General features: G+C 48.3%; 2 protein-coding genes across 2 annotated transcripts; both read right to left on the bottom strand.

Moving 5' to 3' along the window:
• Positions 1-1006: 1006 nt before the first annotated feature.
• On the bottom strand, positions 1007-1778 carry LOC127764049 (glycine-rich cell wall structural protein-like). The gene is made up of 2 exons (XM_052288873.1): positions 1595-1778; positions 1007-1512 (listed from the first exon to the last, which is right to left on the bottom strand). Exons 1-2 carry the CDS (start codon positions 1674-1676, stop codon positions 1283-1285), a joined length of 312 nt encoding a protein of 103 aa, XP_052144833.1. The 5' UTR covers positions 1677-1778; the 3' UTR covers positions 1007-1282.
• A 2277-nt stretch (positions 1779-4055) lies between these two features.
• Positions 4056-6816, bottom strand: LOC127761489 (protein FLUORESCENT IN BLUE LIGHT, chloroplastic-like). The gene is made up of 5 exons (XM_052285786.1): positions 6587-6816; positions 6314-6471; positions 5618-5783; positions 5200-5517; positions 4056-4498 (listed from the first exon to the last, which is right to left on the bottom strand). The coding sequence occupies exons 1-5, from the start codon at positions 6690-6692 to the stop codon at positions 4287-4289; spliced, it is 960 nt and encodes a 319-aa protein (XP_052141746.1). The 5' UTR covers positions 6693-6816; the 3' UTR covers positions 4056-4286.
• Between the last annotated feature and the right edge of the window lie 6080 nt (positions 6817-12896).

Here is a 12896-nt window from a genome sequence, read left to right as displayed (position 1 = left end):
TTCTTCTATAATTTTTCCGACCATCTTGATTGACCAGTTCCTCCAAAAAAATAATCGAGCTAGATGTTGTTTGTTGAAACCTTTATCGTGTTTCCAAACTTATCATGCCATCTCTGAAAGAGTGTAGTTTTAGTCAAGAAACTTATCCATAAAAAATATAGTTTTAGAGATATCTTTAATACTACTTCATTTTTTTTCCTTATTTTTCGCCGTTGAACCAATAGCAATTCCGCCTCTTTTCCAGCCTCCTCGTTTTCTCTCCATAATATAGAAGGATGTAGTGCTATTTTACTCTCTCGCTTAATATATTTTTGACTAGCTAAAACTATTCCTTTAGGAACGGAGGGAGTATTTCTATGCCTATGTAGAGCAGTACAAGATACTGTGGTGGCAAGATAGTATATGGCAGAAGTACCAAACACCCTTTATAAACGACATGTGTATATATGTTAGGTAATTTTATCATTCTGATAAGGTATCAGAAGATATTATATTTTCTATTGTAAAATTTATCTAATGGTACTTTTCTAAGAACAGTAAAATTTCTCATGTATATTATCTGGATTCTGTTTTGCTGGCCATGTGCGGCTAGCTGCGCGTGTTGCACCTCGAAGTTTTCCGGTCCCCCATCTCTCGAGCGCAGTACGTCCAGCGTTGCCGATCTGCTGCTCTGCAGTAATATTGATCGATCCCAGGCCCAACATCTCCTCGTACATCGCCGTAGAAAGGCCCTGATTTCAGCCAATATCCCAGCCCCATCCTCCGGAAGATGGACTGACGACTTCGATCGACTTCGCCGGTAGGGGTAGCCACAATCGATCTGTTTCTCCCCAGCACATCGTCTTGCGCACAGTACGAGTCCTACTACACCAGAAACCTTGCACATGTATAGATGCCTGTTTTGTGTTTTTAACTCGTGAAGGAGAGAAAAGCATTATAGATGTTAGTTTTAGCTGTTTTGGTACCTATAGCGCCGATCTTTATATGCATTTTTAGTAGCTGGTGGTATTAGAAGTACTAGTACTAGTTTTTATTGACATATACTCCTGTATAGTAGCATATATCGGCACAAACCCCGCCGCCGTATGCACGCAGATACATACGTACGTACGTGGTCCATATATACATATACGTGTACAGACTTTTATATGTACAGATATATACGTGCTGGCATACACATTTTCATTATTCAGTATTCACTTGGTTTAGTTGCTGCGTACGTTGCTAGCGAGCTCCGGCGCCGGCCGTACGTACGTACGTCGGACGATCGTCTGAGACTTAATTAGTTGTGCGCCTCGGGGCGGTACATGGGGTCCGGCTTCTCGTCGGCGGTCGCGCAGCAACGGCGGCAGCCGCCGCGGTATCCGTAGCCGCCGCAGCATCCGTGATGGCACTGCCCACCGGGGTAGCCGCCGCCGCCACCTCCGTGATGGCCGCCCCCACCGTGGTCGTCGTGCCAGTCCTGGACGCCCGCGCCGCCGCCGCTCTCCGTCTTCTTCTGCTCCTTGCCATCTGCAACAAATTCATAAATTAAGCAATAAACCGATCGATCGGAGGTGAAGAAAGATATATGTGCATGTGTGTGTGCGCTCACGAGGTTGGTCGGCGGCGGCGAGGAGGACGGCGGATGCGAGGAGGAGAGCGAGCACGAGCAGGGCCTTGGACGACGACGCCATGGTGGTCGATCGATCCTACTAGCTTGCAGCTGGCTTTTGCTAAGCCGGTGTGGTACTGAAGTGAAGATGTAGGAGCAAAAGCTAGCTAGCTAGTGCTCTGATCTGTGACGTACGAGGTTAGAGTCATATTTATAGTGCTGAAAAGCTGAGTCATAGGCGGTGATAAGCATGAAACTGGCTGCAGCTAGAAGACGACACGTACGTTACGGCGCAATGGGCAGATGAGACGAATGATCTAAGATAGTAAGATCTACTAACTTCTGGGCCCGTTCAGTTCCCTAAAATTTTTTTTCCAAAAACATCACATCGAATCTTTGAATATATACATAAAGCATTAAATATAGATAAAAAGAAAAACTAATTGCACAGTTATGGAGGAAATCACGGGACGAATCTTTTAAGCCTAATTAGTTCATGATTAGCCATAAGTGCTACAGTATAATTTTATTTTCCGTTCAAACGTTCGATATGTATGAAGGACAAAAGAAATCGTTCCATCGGTGAAGCGGCGAAGTGGTTCAGAATTCAGAGAATTCAGCACCTACCACGCACTACCAGGATCATGCTTACATGCTGCTACATACTCTCTGAACTGAATCGCTGTGACTCATGAGAACAGGGGCATGGACAACTTTGCCTCTTGCAATTTTTTCGACTTTTTGGTTGCTCTCATCCTGATCTCTCTCAAGTCTGAACCCATTATCCCGTCCAAGCGATGCGTACGTGCAGATGATACAGCTGTAAGCATTTCTGCAGCCGTACGTGTCATCTACTCGATCGTCTATCCATTCAGTTCACCCCGCGTATGTTCGATTGTTCGTAGTGCCCCAGGTGAAACTGGTACAGCGGTGCGTCTTGGGCGACTTGGACGGGGGCAGAGATAGCAATGGGTACATACCCATCGGGTTTTCTCATCCTCTACTCACATTCGTGATGACTAAAAATTCTCGCTCCAACACCCACATCCGTTCGCGGGTGTAAGATTTATTTTCATACCCACTAAACTAACTTATAGCACTAATAATTTTGCACAACAATCAGACGATTACAACGCAAGACATCATGATAGATATAACCTTGGTTAACATTCAAAACCAAGTAAACAAATCGTACAAGAACCAGACCATATATGATAAGTAAACAAATCATACGAGAACTAAACCATATATTACCGTTCAAAAGGAAGTACACATCATGCTAGGCACGCGGATTTTTTTACCCATTGATTACTGGGTACAGGTGGCGAATTAAAGAAAAGATCTATACCCATCTATCCAACGGATAAGGATTACTGCTCACTAGTAGACCTATGAGTACAACAATTAGATTTTATATGGCTCCTAATAGAGTAAAAACCGTCGATCCTGGTCATGGGACCCCTCTAGATGGGGCAGTTCCAGGGGCGGAGATAGAGTATATTAGGGGGTGCTCAGGAACCCAATCAAGAAAATTGTTTAGCTATACCTCACCTATTTTCACTATGTGTGCATCACCCTCAATATAATTTAGACACCCGTATTAGCTTAAACTCGATCTAAAGTAAAGTAAATTAAGTAAGTGGCACCCTCCTCCATTTTGTTCTAGCTCCGCCCCTGGGCAGTTCAAAGAGAGGTTGAGCACATTGCACTACTGTAGTGCGTGTTGTGTGGTACACACCCCACCATTATCCAGTGTAACTAGACTTATCTAACGTATGTAAAAGGGACATAAATTTCTAACATGATACCACATATCAGTGACATGTGCCTTCACCACATGTTCGCACGCCTATTTGGTCACTTACACGAAATCAAGAATTATTTTTGCGTTGGTAGACAAACTTACTTTCCTAGCAAAATTACCTTGATGAGCCTGGATAGTAAGTCAAAAGAAAATAGTAACTCCTAACAGGGAAATGTATTTTCCTGAAGGTTTTTCCACCTTCACGAAAGACTGCTGGTATGTTGGTTTCCTTCCTTTTGGTCATAAGTATTTGGCGTTGGTCATAAATATTTGGTGTTAGGATAAGATTATATAAAATTTTTGAAAATCCGCGTATAATACTAGCCATTGCTTGTCAGATGCCCCTGGGACGATGTATATGAAATTTTACGAGGGAGAGGAGATGAGATGCGGAAAACATCAAGAGGACAGCAGGACAGCACAGGATGGCCTTGATCGGTCCATTAAAGATGGCTGAAGATAACGTTGATCGATCAGTCAGCTATGCCAAGACTTTCTGCCGTATCATGTGTCAGGATATGACGATCGACGATGAAGATGATCTTCTATTCGTCTCTTCAGGACTGCAAAGTAACTATATAGTGTAGCAGATCGGTAGATATTGGAACTTTGGCAGAGTTATTTTAGGAAGATCAGTAGATGCGTGCACCGTGTGTGTACGCAGTGCTTGCCGCTTGCAACAGGCAGCAAACCAGACCAAGCTTTGCCATTGTTATCTCAAGTAGCACGCACCACTGACATTTATATACAAGAGTTGAGCTTTTTTTCCTTGAGCGATTCAAGCGCTCCCACAAAGCTAAAATGAGGCCAACAAATTGACTGTTTTGCTGAACATCAACCATGCAACAGGAAGAAACCAAATCGTTTGGGTCAGGAAAGCCCAAGCGTTTACTCACCACCGCCGGGCTGCAACCTTGATATGTACTTGTCATACAACTTCGCCGCTCGCTCTAGATCCCCAAGCTCCGTGTAGCAGTCAGCTATGGCGCCGTAGGCCTCGGTGCACCCGGAATCCTCGCCCGTTTCCTTGGAAAGCTCCAGGACTTTATAGTAGCAGTTCATTGCTTCTCTGTATTTGCCCAATCTTTGTAGCGATGCACCTAATGCAAAACAAAAGGAAAAACTCAAATCACAGTTGAAAACTCAAATAATATAATTGCTTTCTATCTGACAGTGATTGCTTCTTAAGCTTGAAACTCGATGAACCTTTTGAACTGTGTTCGCTATAATTGAGTTTCACAGAAGTGGAAAGTAGCACCATAAACCAAAGCAGCTTGAAAAGAGCACATGACTCTCCAAAGGAGACTACTCAATCAAAGCTTCAAAGAAAATCAAACTTGTGTTGCACATTACAGTAAGATAAATCCACTCTAGCCAGTGAATAAGTCTTCTACATTTCAACGTTATTGTTATCTAAAGTAATTCCTGATATATGAAAACGTAAATATTCTAAAGTAAACACATATGCAGATAAAAATTCCCATAATATTTGTGAAGCAAAGGTTTCTGCTCAACTAGGGAACCACAGTAAAATGAAACATAGATGGACCTGCTTCTTGGGTGGGTTCCCCAGTTTTGCAAAGGCTTGGTGCTTAATGGTTGATATGACACCAATAACACAATTCAATTCGATAAACACTTTTTAGTGATTATATAGCCTAACTATAAGACCCAGAGCCTACCTGTCTTTCTTGTTTGTAGCTAATTTTTCGAACAGTACGGTAAAACATCACATTATGTACTTTCTATTATGACAGTGAAGAAATAACTATATGATGGTTATTATTAGAAAGAAACGAACCTAATCCACGAGCAGCTTTCTTCTCCTCAAAGCGATCTCCTATGCTCTTTGCGAGCTCCAGAGCTGCCCTGAATTCCTTTACTGCCATATCAAGATCTTGATTCCTCATAAATGTCTTCCCGTTTCTCAAATTTACTGTCAGTTGTTGCTTCCTGGGATCTACAATAACTTCAGTTTCTGTTGCTCTGCCAACTGGCGCGTAAGTAAGGCCAGGAGCAAATGACTCAATCTGCGCCTGTCTTCTAAGTGCCGTGTTAATTTGGCGAAGTTGAGTGTTCAGTCGCTTTAATTCCTCCTTTCTTTGCCGTGCTAGTAATCCTGCAAATCACATAGGGAAAGCAAAATAAAATGTGGTTCGCTTCATCAAAATTATATAAATCCAGTTGAGCTTGCAAGTACACAGGTTTGCATATCTTACCACCAACAGCAGCACCTATTAGAGCCACAGCAATAAAAATGGGCATATTGGCCATAGAATTAGCTGGCTGACATGTCTCCGCTGATGCCGATGCCTCAAGAGGCACAGCAAGTATTGACATGGTTGAAATAACAGCAGCTTTCAGAAGGTCAGGTTGTGCCCATTTCTGCAGCAACAATTTTCACAAACAGGTCAAAAATAAAGAGCAAAAAGTTGCAGAACGTAGTAGAAGGGGAAAGAAAGAAGCATTCTCATATGTGAAGGATATACATTATGAACAAAACAATAATATGATTGATCTCCCACAAAGTTTTTGGTCACTGGTAAGTGGTAACCCGCCCCCAAAGATAACATTGTAATAAGCTTATCGGACCTAAAGTCGTACACACGAAAAGTAATATTTATCCTGCTCTAATCACAATCTACAAACTATTATCAGGCCTTTATGTGGCAAAAGGATAATGTAATCCGCCGAGCAACAATCAAGTTACAAATGCCTTCCAATTACAGGCTTTATCTCACTGCGTGTACGGCATCAACGGGGTTGTCAATTATCATGTCATGTCACCTCACAAATGAAAGGCTCAATTCACGCGTCATGCTAAATCTCAAACCGATTCCACGGTTGGATTGGATTGTTGACCCAGTCTGGCTTGTTTTCGCAGCAATCCAAAATCGAAGCCTAAATGGCCGTACCTGGTGATCGGGAAGGACTCGCCGAAGGGCACGCAGCAACCGAGACGCCTCTCCGTCATCGCGGTCTTCGAGATGCACGAAGTAACCGCCGCCGCCGCAGCCGTAAGCCCGAGAATGGGGCACGGAGCTGACACGTAGGGGCGCCGCCGCCGCCTCATCTGTTCCCCCCACGACGATACGGCATGACGAATCAATCCTCACAGAGCGCTAGGGCTAGCCTTGCGGCAGGCGGGGCGCGAGTGAGAAGAGAGGAACCTCGAGGATGAGGCTTACCGGCGAAGGGGAGGACGGGGCGGCGGCGGCGGCCAGGGAGGAGGGAGTGGGCGCGGGGGTGCGGGGAGACTCCGCGGCAGGAGAGCGCCGCCGCGCGGGCAGGCATGGGCGGCTGGCTGGTCGCGTTGGCTCGGTCGTCGGGCGGCGTCGGCGTTGGCGGCGGCGGTGGGAAGGATGGCGGAGGGGGGTGGCGATGGTCTCGTCACGTGAAGTGCGCGTGCGTGGAATGGAAGTGGACGGGTTCTTCTTCTGGTTCTGGTTCTCAAGGTGGGCCTGTGGGCCTTCGCTTGCCTGCGGGCTGTTGTAGCACACGGTTTCGATCGATCGATCCACGACGATACAACTTCTCTTTTCCTTCTCTCTTTTTTGACTCGAGACTTTATTCAACTCTAAATTTCAAGTTTCTCGTTTTACGGTAGCACGTTTTTTTAAAGTTTTTTTAAAATAATTTCTATATAAAAGTTTTTTTTAAAAAACGAATGAATCCATTTTTAAAATTTATAATATTTAATACTCCCTCGTCCCAGAATATAAGTATTTTTCACTTTGACATGATTTTCGAGATGCTACTTTAACCAATAATATCTATAAAAGTAAAATGTTTTAAATAAAAATAGTTGCATGTTATGATAGTTTGTTTAATCGTAAATCTTAGTAACATCAATTTTACATTATTGATATTTTTTTTTATTTTTTATTATTAATAGTCAAAGTTAAAAATATTTGACTTGGCACTATTATAAAAATCCTTATATTTTGTAACAGAGGGAGTACGTAATTAATCGGGGAGTACGTAATTAATCGGGGAAGCACTAGTGGTGTGTTGGTGACCGGGATTCAAAGTCCATGTGCCCACAAATATTATGCACATATAGGTGGACTTTCAATAGATGGTGTGTGCATGCGCGTGTACGTCTGTCGTGTAATATAAAAATAATAATTAATCATGTGCTAATGAGCTTTCTCATTTTGCACATCCAATAAAATGTGTGGTACCAATTAACAAAGATATGAGTGAAAAAATATCTTCAGAATCATCCTTATAAAATAATCACCGCTGAGTATTCAATAGTAATTATATTGTATCAACAACAACAAGTATCCGGGAAAATATGAATAGTAATTCACTACAACTTAAAATTAAAAAGGCAAAATGTGCTATAGGATACCCAAAAAACGCGTAACTAGCTTAGGGACACCGAGAAAATGTGGAACTGCCCCAGGACACTATAAAATTTGTGAAATTTGCCGTAGGACATTGAGCTCATTATTTTATCATTTTCCAGCTGAAAGTGGCGAGTATTTTTTCAAAATGCCTAGATTGCCGCGCGTCCCAAACTCAGTTGCCACACACCACTCAGCGGATGGCATCATGGAGCTCGCCGCCGGGGAGTCCGCCATGTGCAGCCGTCGGCGGGACCCATTGCCGGAGTCGTCGTCGTCATCAGGTTCCTGAGGTGGCAGAGCTCTTGGATGTGTGCTGGCTGGAGATCATCGGCAAGCTGCAGCTCTCGCTCCTCTCTCCAGCGACGACCTACGCCGCTGTCACGCCCAGAAATTCCCGAATAGAATTCCAAGCAGAATGTGCATTAAAATTCCATGAACTTTTTGTTCATCAGGTTCATGAAGAATGCAGGTGCATTGGTAAGTCCAAAAGACATAACCATGCACTCATACAACCCATACCGAGTGGTGAAGGCTGTCTTGGGAATATCCTCTTCCCGAATCCTCAACTGATGGTAGCCTGATCACAGGTCTATTTTGGAAAACACCCTAGCTCCTTTCAGCTGATCAAACAGATCATCAATCCGCGGCAAAGGGTATTTGTTCTTGATGGTGACCTCATTGAGTGCGCGATAATCGACGCACATTCTCTTCGTCTTGTCCTTCTTCTCCACAAAAATGACCGGAGCACCCCAAGGTGAAGTACTTGGTCAAATGTACCCTTTCTGCAATTGCTCATCAACCTGCTTCTTGACCTCTGCTAGCTCGTTGGCTGCCATTCTGTACGGTCTCTTGTAAATTGGAGCAGTCCCCGGTGCCAAATCAATCCGGAATTCAAACTCTCTCTTGGGTGGCATGGTAGTGAGGTCCTTAGGGAACACCTCTATATACTCACAGACTGTGGAGTATCTTCCAATTTCCTCGAACTCTTCTCCTCAGTGACCACCGGATTTTCCACCTCAATCTGATTTAAGGAGATTCCCTGCTTCAGTGCGACTGGTGACTTGTACACCACTGTTTCCCCTTTCTCATTGGTCAAGGTGACCGTGCGATTCGCACAATCAATGACACCCTTGAACTTGGTCAGCCAATCCATCCCAAGAATGACATCTAGGTCTTTGGATTCGAGAAGGATGAGGTTGGCTAGAAATGGTGATCTTTGGATTTCTATTGTTACAGAAGGGCTGAATTGAACCGAGGTGGAGCTATTCCCAGGGGTATGAACCCGCATTGGTGTACTAAGTTCTTCTCTTATTAACCCATGTACCCCAACAAACTTCTTTGAAATGAATGAATGCGTCGCACCAGAATCTAAAAGTACTTTTGCAGAAATTGAGTTGACAGGAAACATACCCAGTACGACCTCTGGTGCTGCTTGCGCCTCTTCTACGGATGCGTGGTTGACACGAGCTTGGGCAAACCTTGGCTCGGCACGCCTTGGCTTCGGGCACTTGTCAGCAAAGTGGCCATGCTCGCCACAGTTCAAGCAGGACCCTGGCTTTGCTCCAGTCTCCTTCTTGGCTTGGACTGATGGAGCTGCCTGTGCTGTGGCCATTGGTGGGCGCGGAGCTGCACTGCGGTTGGGCTGACCTCCCGGGTGGTTCTGGCTGCCACTGGCGCCCTGGTGGAAGCTGCTTGAGTTGAAAGGGCGATGCTGGCGGACAATCATGGTGGTAGGTCCACCCTGCTGTCCGGGAGTGAAGCGCGGTCGCTGGTGACTTCCTTGGTTGAACCGGAACTGCGCTGCCTTTCTCTTCCTGTCCATTTTGTTGCGCTGATCCTCCTGACGGATTGCCTTGTCTACCAGCTTCTCGAAGTCAGCGTAATCCCCGGAGATCAACTGGTTGGTCAGCTCGTCATCCAGGCCTGCTAGGAACTTCTCCTGCTTCTCTGCGTCAGTGCAGACATCCTCCGGTGCATATCACGCTAGGCGATTGAACTGATGCAGATACTCGGTTACTGTCCTGTTGCCCTGATGGAGTGCCCGGAATTCTCTCTTCTTTTGTGCCACGACCTCGTCTGGCACTTGCGCCTTCCGGAAGCTGCGACAGAACTCTGCCCAAGTAACTTCTGTGCCTGGCGGGCGGGTAGCCATGTGGTTGTCCCACCAAGCTGACGCGGGACCCTGGAGCTGGTGTGTGGCGAAGGCGACCTTCTCCTGATTGTTGCACTGCAGAAGATTGAGCTTCTTCTCTATGGCATGGAGCCAGTCATTTGCCTCCATGGGGTTGGTGGTGCTAGAGAAGGTGGGTGGCCTGACGCATAGAAACTCCGGCAGCTTGGACTGAGGGGGAGGGGGACCAAACTGCTGCTGCTGCTGCTCGGCTTGCTGCTACATCCTCTGGTGCATCTGCTGGTGCTGCTGCTGCATCTGTTGCATCATGGCCGCCATCATCTGAGTCTGATGGGCCATCACTTGTGCAAGAGTCAGGTTCTCGGGGAGCGGTGGCGGACCGTTGCCAGAGACGCTGTTGGGATATCCACCGTCGGTGCATTCTTTGCCGTTGCTGCCCTCACTTGCTGCACGGCTGCCATTCCTGGTGTTGACCATCTGAAGGGAGAGCAGACGGAGGGGATGGAAAAGAAGAAAAACAGATGCTTAGGAACTAAGCTTTATTATATAGGAATTTAAACTGCAATTGTTCTGATCTAAATTAAAACACTTAAAACAGCAAACAAATCCTTATTAAGACAGCCACATCATAGGCACATGATGTCGACCGTCGACTGACCCACAAGCGAACAAGCCTAAACACACAAACTAACGGACAATTACTAAGCAGTCGATAAACTAAGGGAAAACGAGCCTAATGCTCGGAACGGCTCCTGCGGTCGGTGGAGTCGAAGGTGTCCTCCTGCTCGTCGCCAGGTCCCTCTGAGCGGCTCCTGGAGTCTGACAGATACGTCTCGCCGCTGCCCGGCTCTGAGCCACTGGAACTACTGCTACTGTGGTTGCGGCTGCCACTGGGAGTAGCAGGCAACCAACCTCTGTTGCCACTGGCTGGACCCCTGGCGGCTGACGCTGGAGCGAAGGAGAGAGCAGACGCGGGAGCTGACATGACACTGGAACGGGAGCCGGGACTGGAGCTGGAGCTGCGGGCACTGCGGGAACTGCGGGAGGTGCTGGAGGAGCTGCGGGAGGAGGTGGGTTCCTGGGCGCAAGCTGAATGCGCACGGGTGCATTCGTTGACTTGCGAGGCGTGGTGCGGATCTAGACTCCTCCTGGCGCTGGGAGACCCTTCAACTGAGCGTTCTCCTTCTTCAAGCGTGCTATCTCATCCTTCAGAGCTATGATCCTCACAAGCTTCCCATCATTCAAGGCCTTGGATGCCTTGTGCAGGTCAGAGTGCATCCTGTCCATTCCCCTCATCACGGCGCACATGTGGCTGAAGGTGGTGTCGTTCTCACCGGCCCGTACTTAAAGGAAAACATGTTCAAGTGAAAAACGATAGAGCAGTAACATTATAAAATGATGCAGTACTTAAAGGACAACGATAGAGCATTTGCAATATAGGATCAACATGTTCAAGTGACAAGCATGACTTGCCTTGCTCTGCTGCTGGAGGAACCTCGACGACTATTTCAAAGTACACCGGAACGTCGGGAGAGCCGGAATCTAAGCGACATACAAAGCAAACAATACAAACAGGCCATAAGCCTACTGAAACAGAGAACAAAACTATTTTTAATGGATTCTATGCATTTTTATTGATTTACTGAGACTTGATTGGGCATAAACGGAGCTCGGATGAATTAGATATGAATTTTAGAAGATTCACTGCGTTTTTACTATAAACAGAAAAATCCTTAATTGATTTATTGCGCAATAATTAAAATCCCAGGGAGAGAGAGGGCGGCGCCGACATGCGGGCCCCACATGGCAGTGAATCGGGTGGCTGTCCACGGTGGACTGAGTCCACGGACCGGGAAAGGGGCGGCGCACCACGTGGTGCACATGTGGCGCCGACGTGGCGCACACGTGGCGGCCATGTGGCAGCCACGCGGGCGGCAGGATTGGATGGCCCCGATCTACTGCCCGGTAGATCGGACGGCGGAGGCGGCTCGCGGCCGGCGCGCATGGGCACGGCTCAAACCGGCCCGGCACCCATGGCACGCGGCAGCACGGCTCGACGCAGCGGCGGCGACTGGCGACGACCGGCCGGCGGCGGAGGGCGGCGGCATCGCGGTGACACGGACGGGGCTAGCGGCGGCTAAGCGGCTAGGCGGCGGCGCGGGAGAGAGAGGAAGGGGAGGAGGTGTCTCACCGACGGCGGTTGACGACGGCGAGCGACGGAGGGCGATGACGGCAGCGGGACGAGCTCCGAAACCACCTAGCGAACACGATGAAAGGGGTTAGAGAGGGAGAGGAAGAGGGAAGAGGGCGAGGACGCCGGCCGAAGGCGGCGGCCATGGCGGTGCTCACCGGCGCACGGTGCGGAGTGGGTTCCGGCGGCGGAATCCGACGGGAGTTGGGTGGACGGGGGGGCCCGCACGACGGCGAACGCGACAGCGTCGACGGCGCAGCGGCTAGCGATGGCTAGGGGCGGCCGGAGCGATGGCGGCGGCGACAGAAATTAGGGCGATGGCGCTAGGGCTGTGGAGTGCACGGGAGCGGGCGATTGCAAAACGAAAAAGAGAGAGGAGGGAATGAGGGTGCTTTATATAGGCTCACGAGGGTCGATCGTGGCCGGGGTGACCGCGATTTCGCCGGCGGAGTGGGGAGAGGTGGGGAGGAGAGAGAGGCGGGATTCAAAAATTGAATCCCAGCCGTCTCGAGCGCGGGCGTGGGCGGGAGAGAGAGGGAGTGGGCGCGGAGAAGGCGGGCGCGGGCGGCGGCGTGGGCGACGTGGCCCGGGAGACGCGGGAGCGAGCGGGGCGGCGGTTGCGGGATGCGGCGGCGCCGGCTGGAGGTGGGAGACAGGCCCGACAGGTGGGCCCCACCTATCGGTGACCCGAAGGGAGGAGGAAGGAGGCGGCCGGCTGCTGGGCCTTGGCCTTCGGCCAGCCCAGCGGGGAGGGGGAGAGGAAGAGAATGGGCCGGCGGCCCATTCGAAAAAAGAAAAAGGAGGGAAAAGGAAAAAGAAAA

Source organism: Oryza glaberrima, chromosome 2 (assembly GCF_000147395.1).
Source record: "Oryza glaberrima chromosome 2, OglaRS2, whole genome shotgun sequence".
In the NCBI taxonomy this organism is placed as follows: Eukaryota; Viridiplantae; Streptophyta; class Magnoliopsida; order Poales; family Poaceae; genus Oryza; species Oryza glaberrima.
The sequence above is the reverse complement of the archived record's forward strand: the minus strand, read 5'-3'. Positions and strand labels throughout refer to the sequence as shown.

What these genes read in the sequence shown, in the direction of transcription:
- LOC127764049 (XM_052288873.1), bottom strand. Translation starts at nt 1,676, where the DNA reads ATGGCGTCGTCGTCCAAGGCCCTGCTCGTGCTCGCTCTCCTCCTCGCA. An exon ending in CGCCGCCGCCGACCAACCTC is followed by an intron (nt 1,513 to 1,594) that starts GTGAGCGCACAC and finishes AATTTGTTGCAG; the next exon opens with ATGGCAAGGAGCAGAAGAAG.
- LOC127761489 (XM_052285786.1), bottom strand. Translation starts at nt 6,692, where the DNA reads ATGCCTGCCCGCGCGGCGGCGCTCTCCTGCCGCGGAGTCTCCCCGCAC. An exon ending in CCCCGTCCTCCCCTTCGCCG is followed by an intron (nt 6,472 to 6,586) that starts GTAAGCCTCATC and finishes TGGGGGGAACAG; the next exon opens with ATGAGGCGGCGGCGGCGCCC. An exon ending in GAAAGCTGCTCGTGGATTAG is followed by an intron (nt 4,499 to 5,199) that starts GTTCGTTTCTTT and finishes GTTTTGCATTAG; the next exon opens with GTGCATCGCTACAAAGATTG.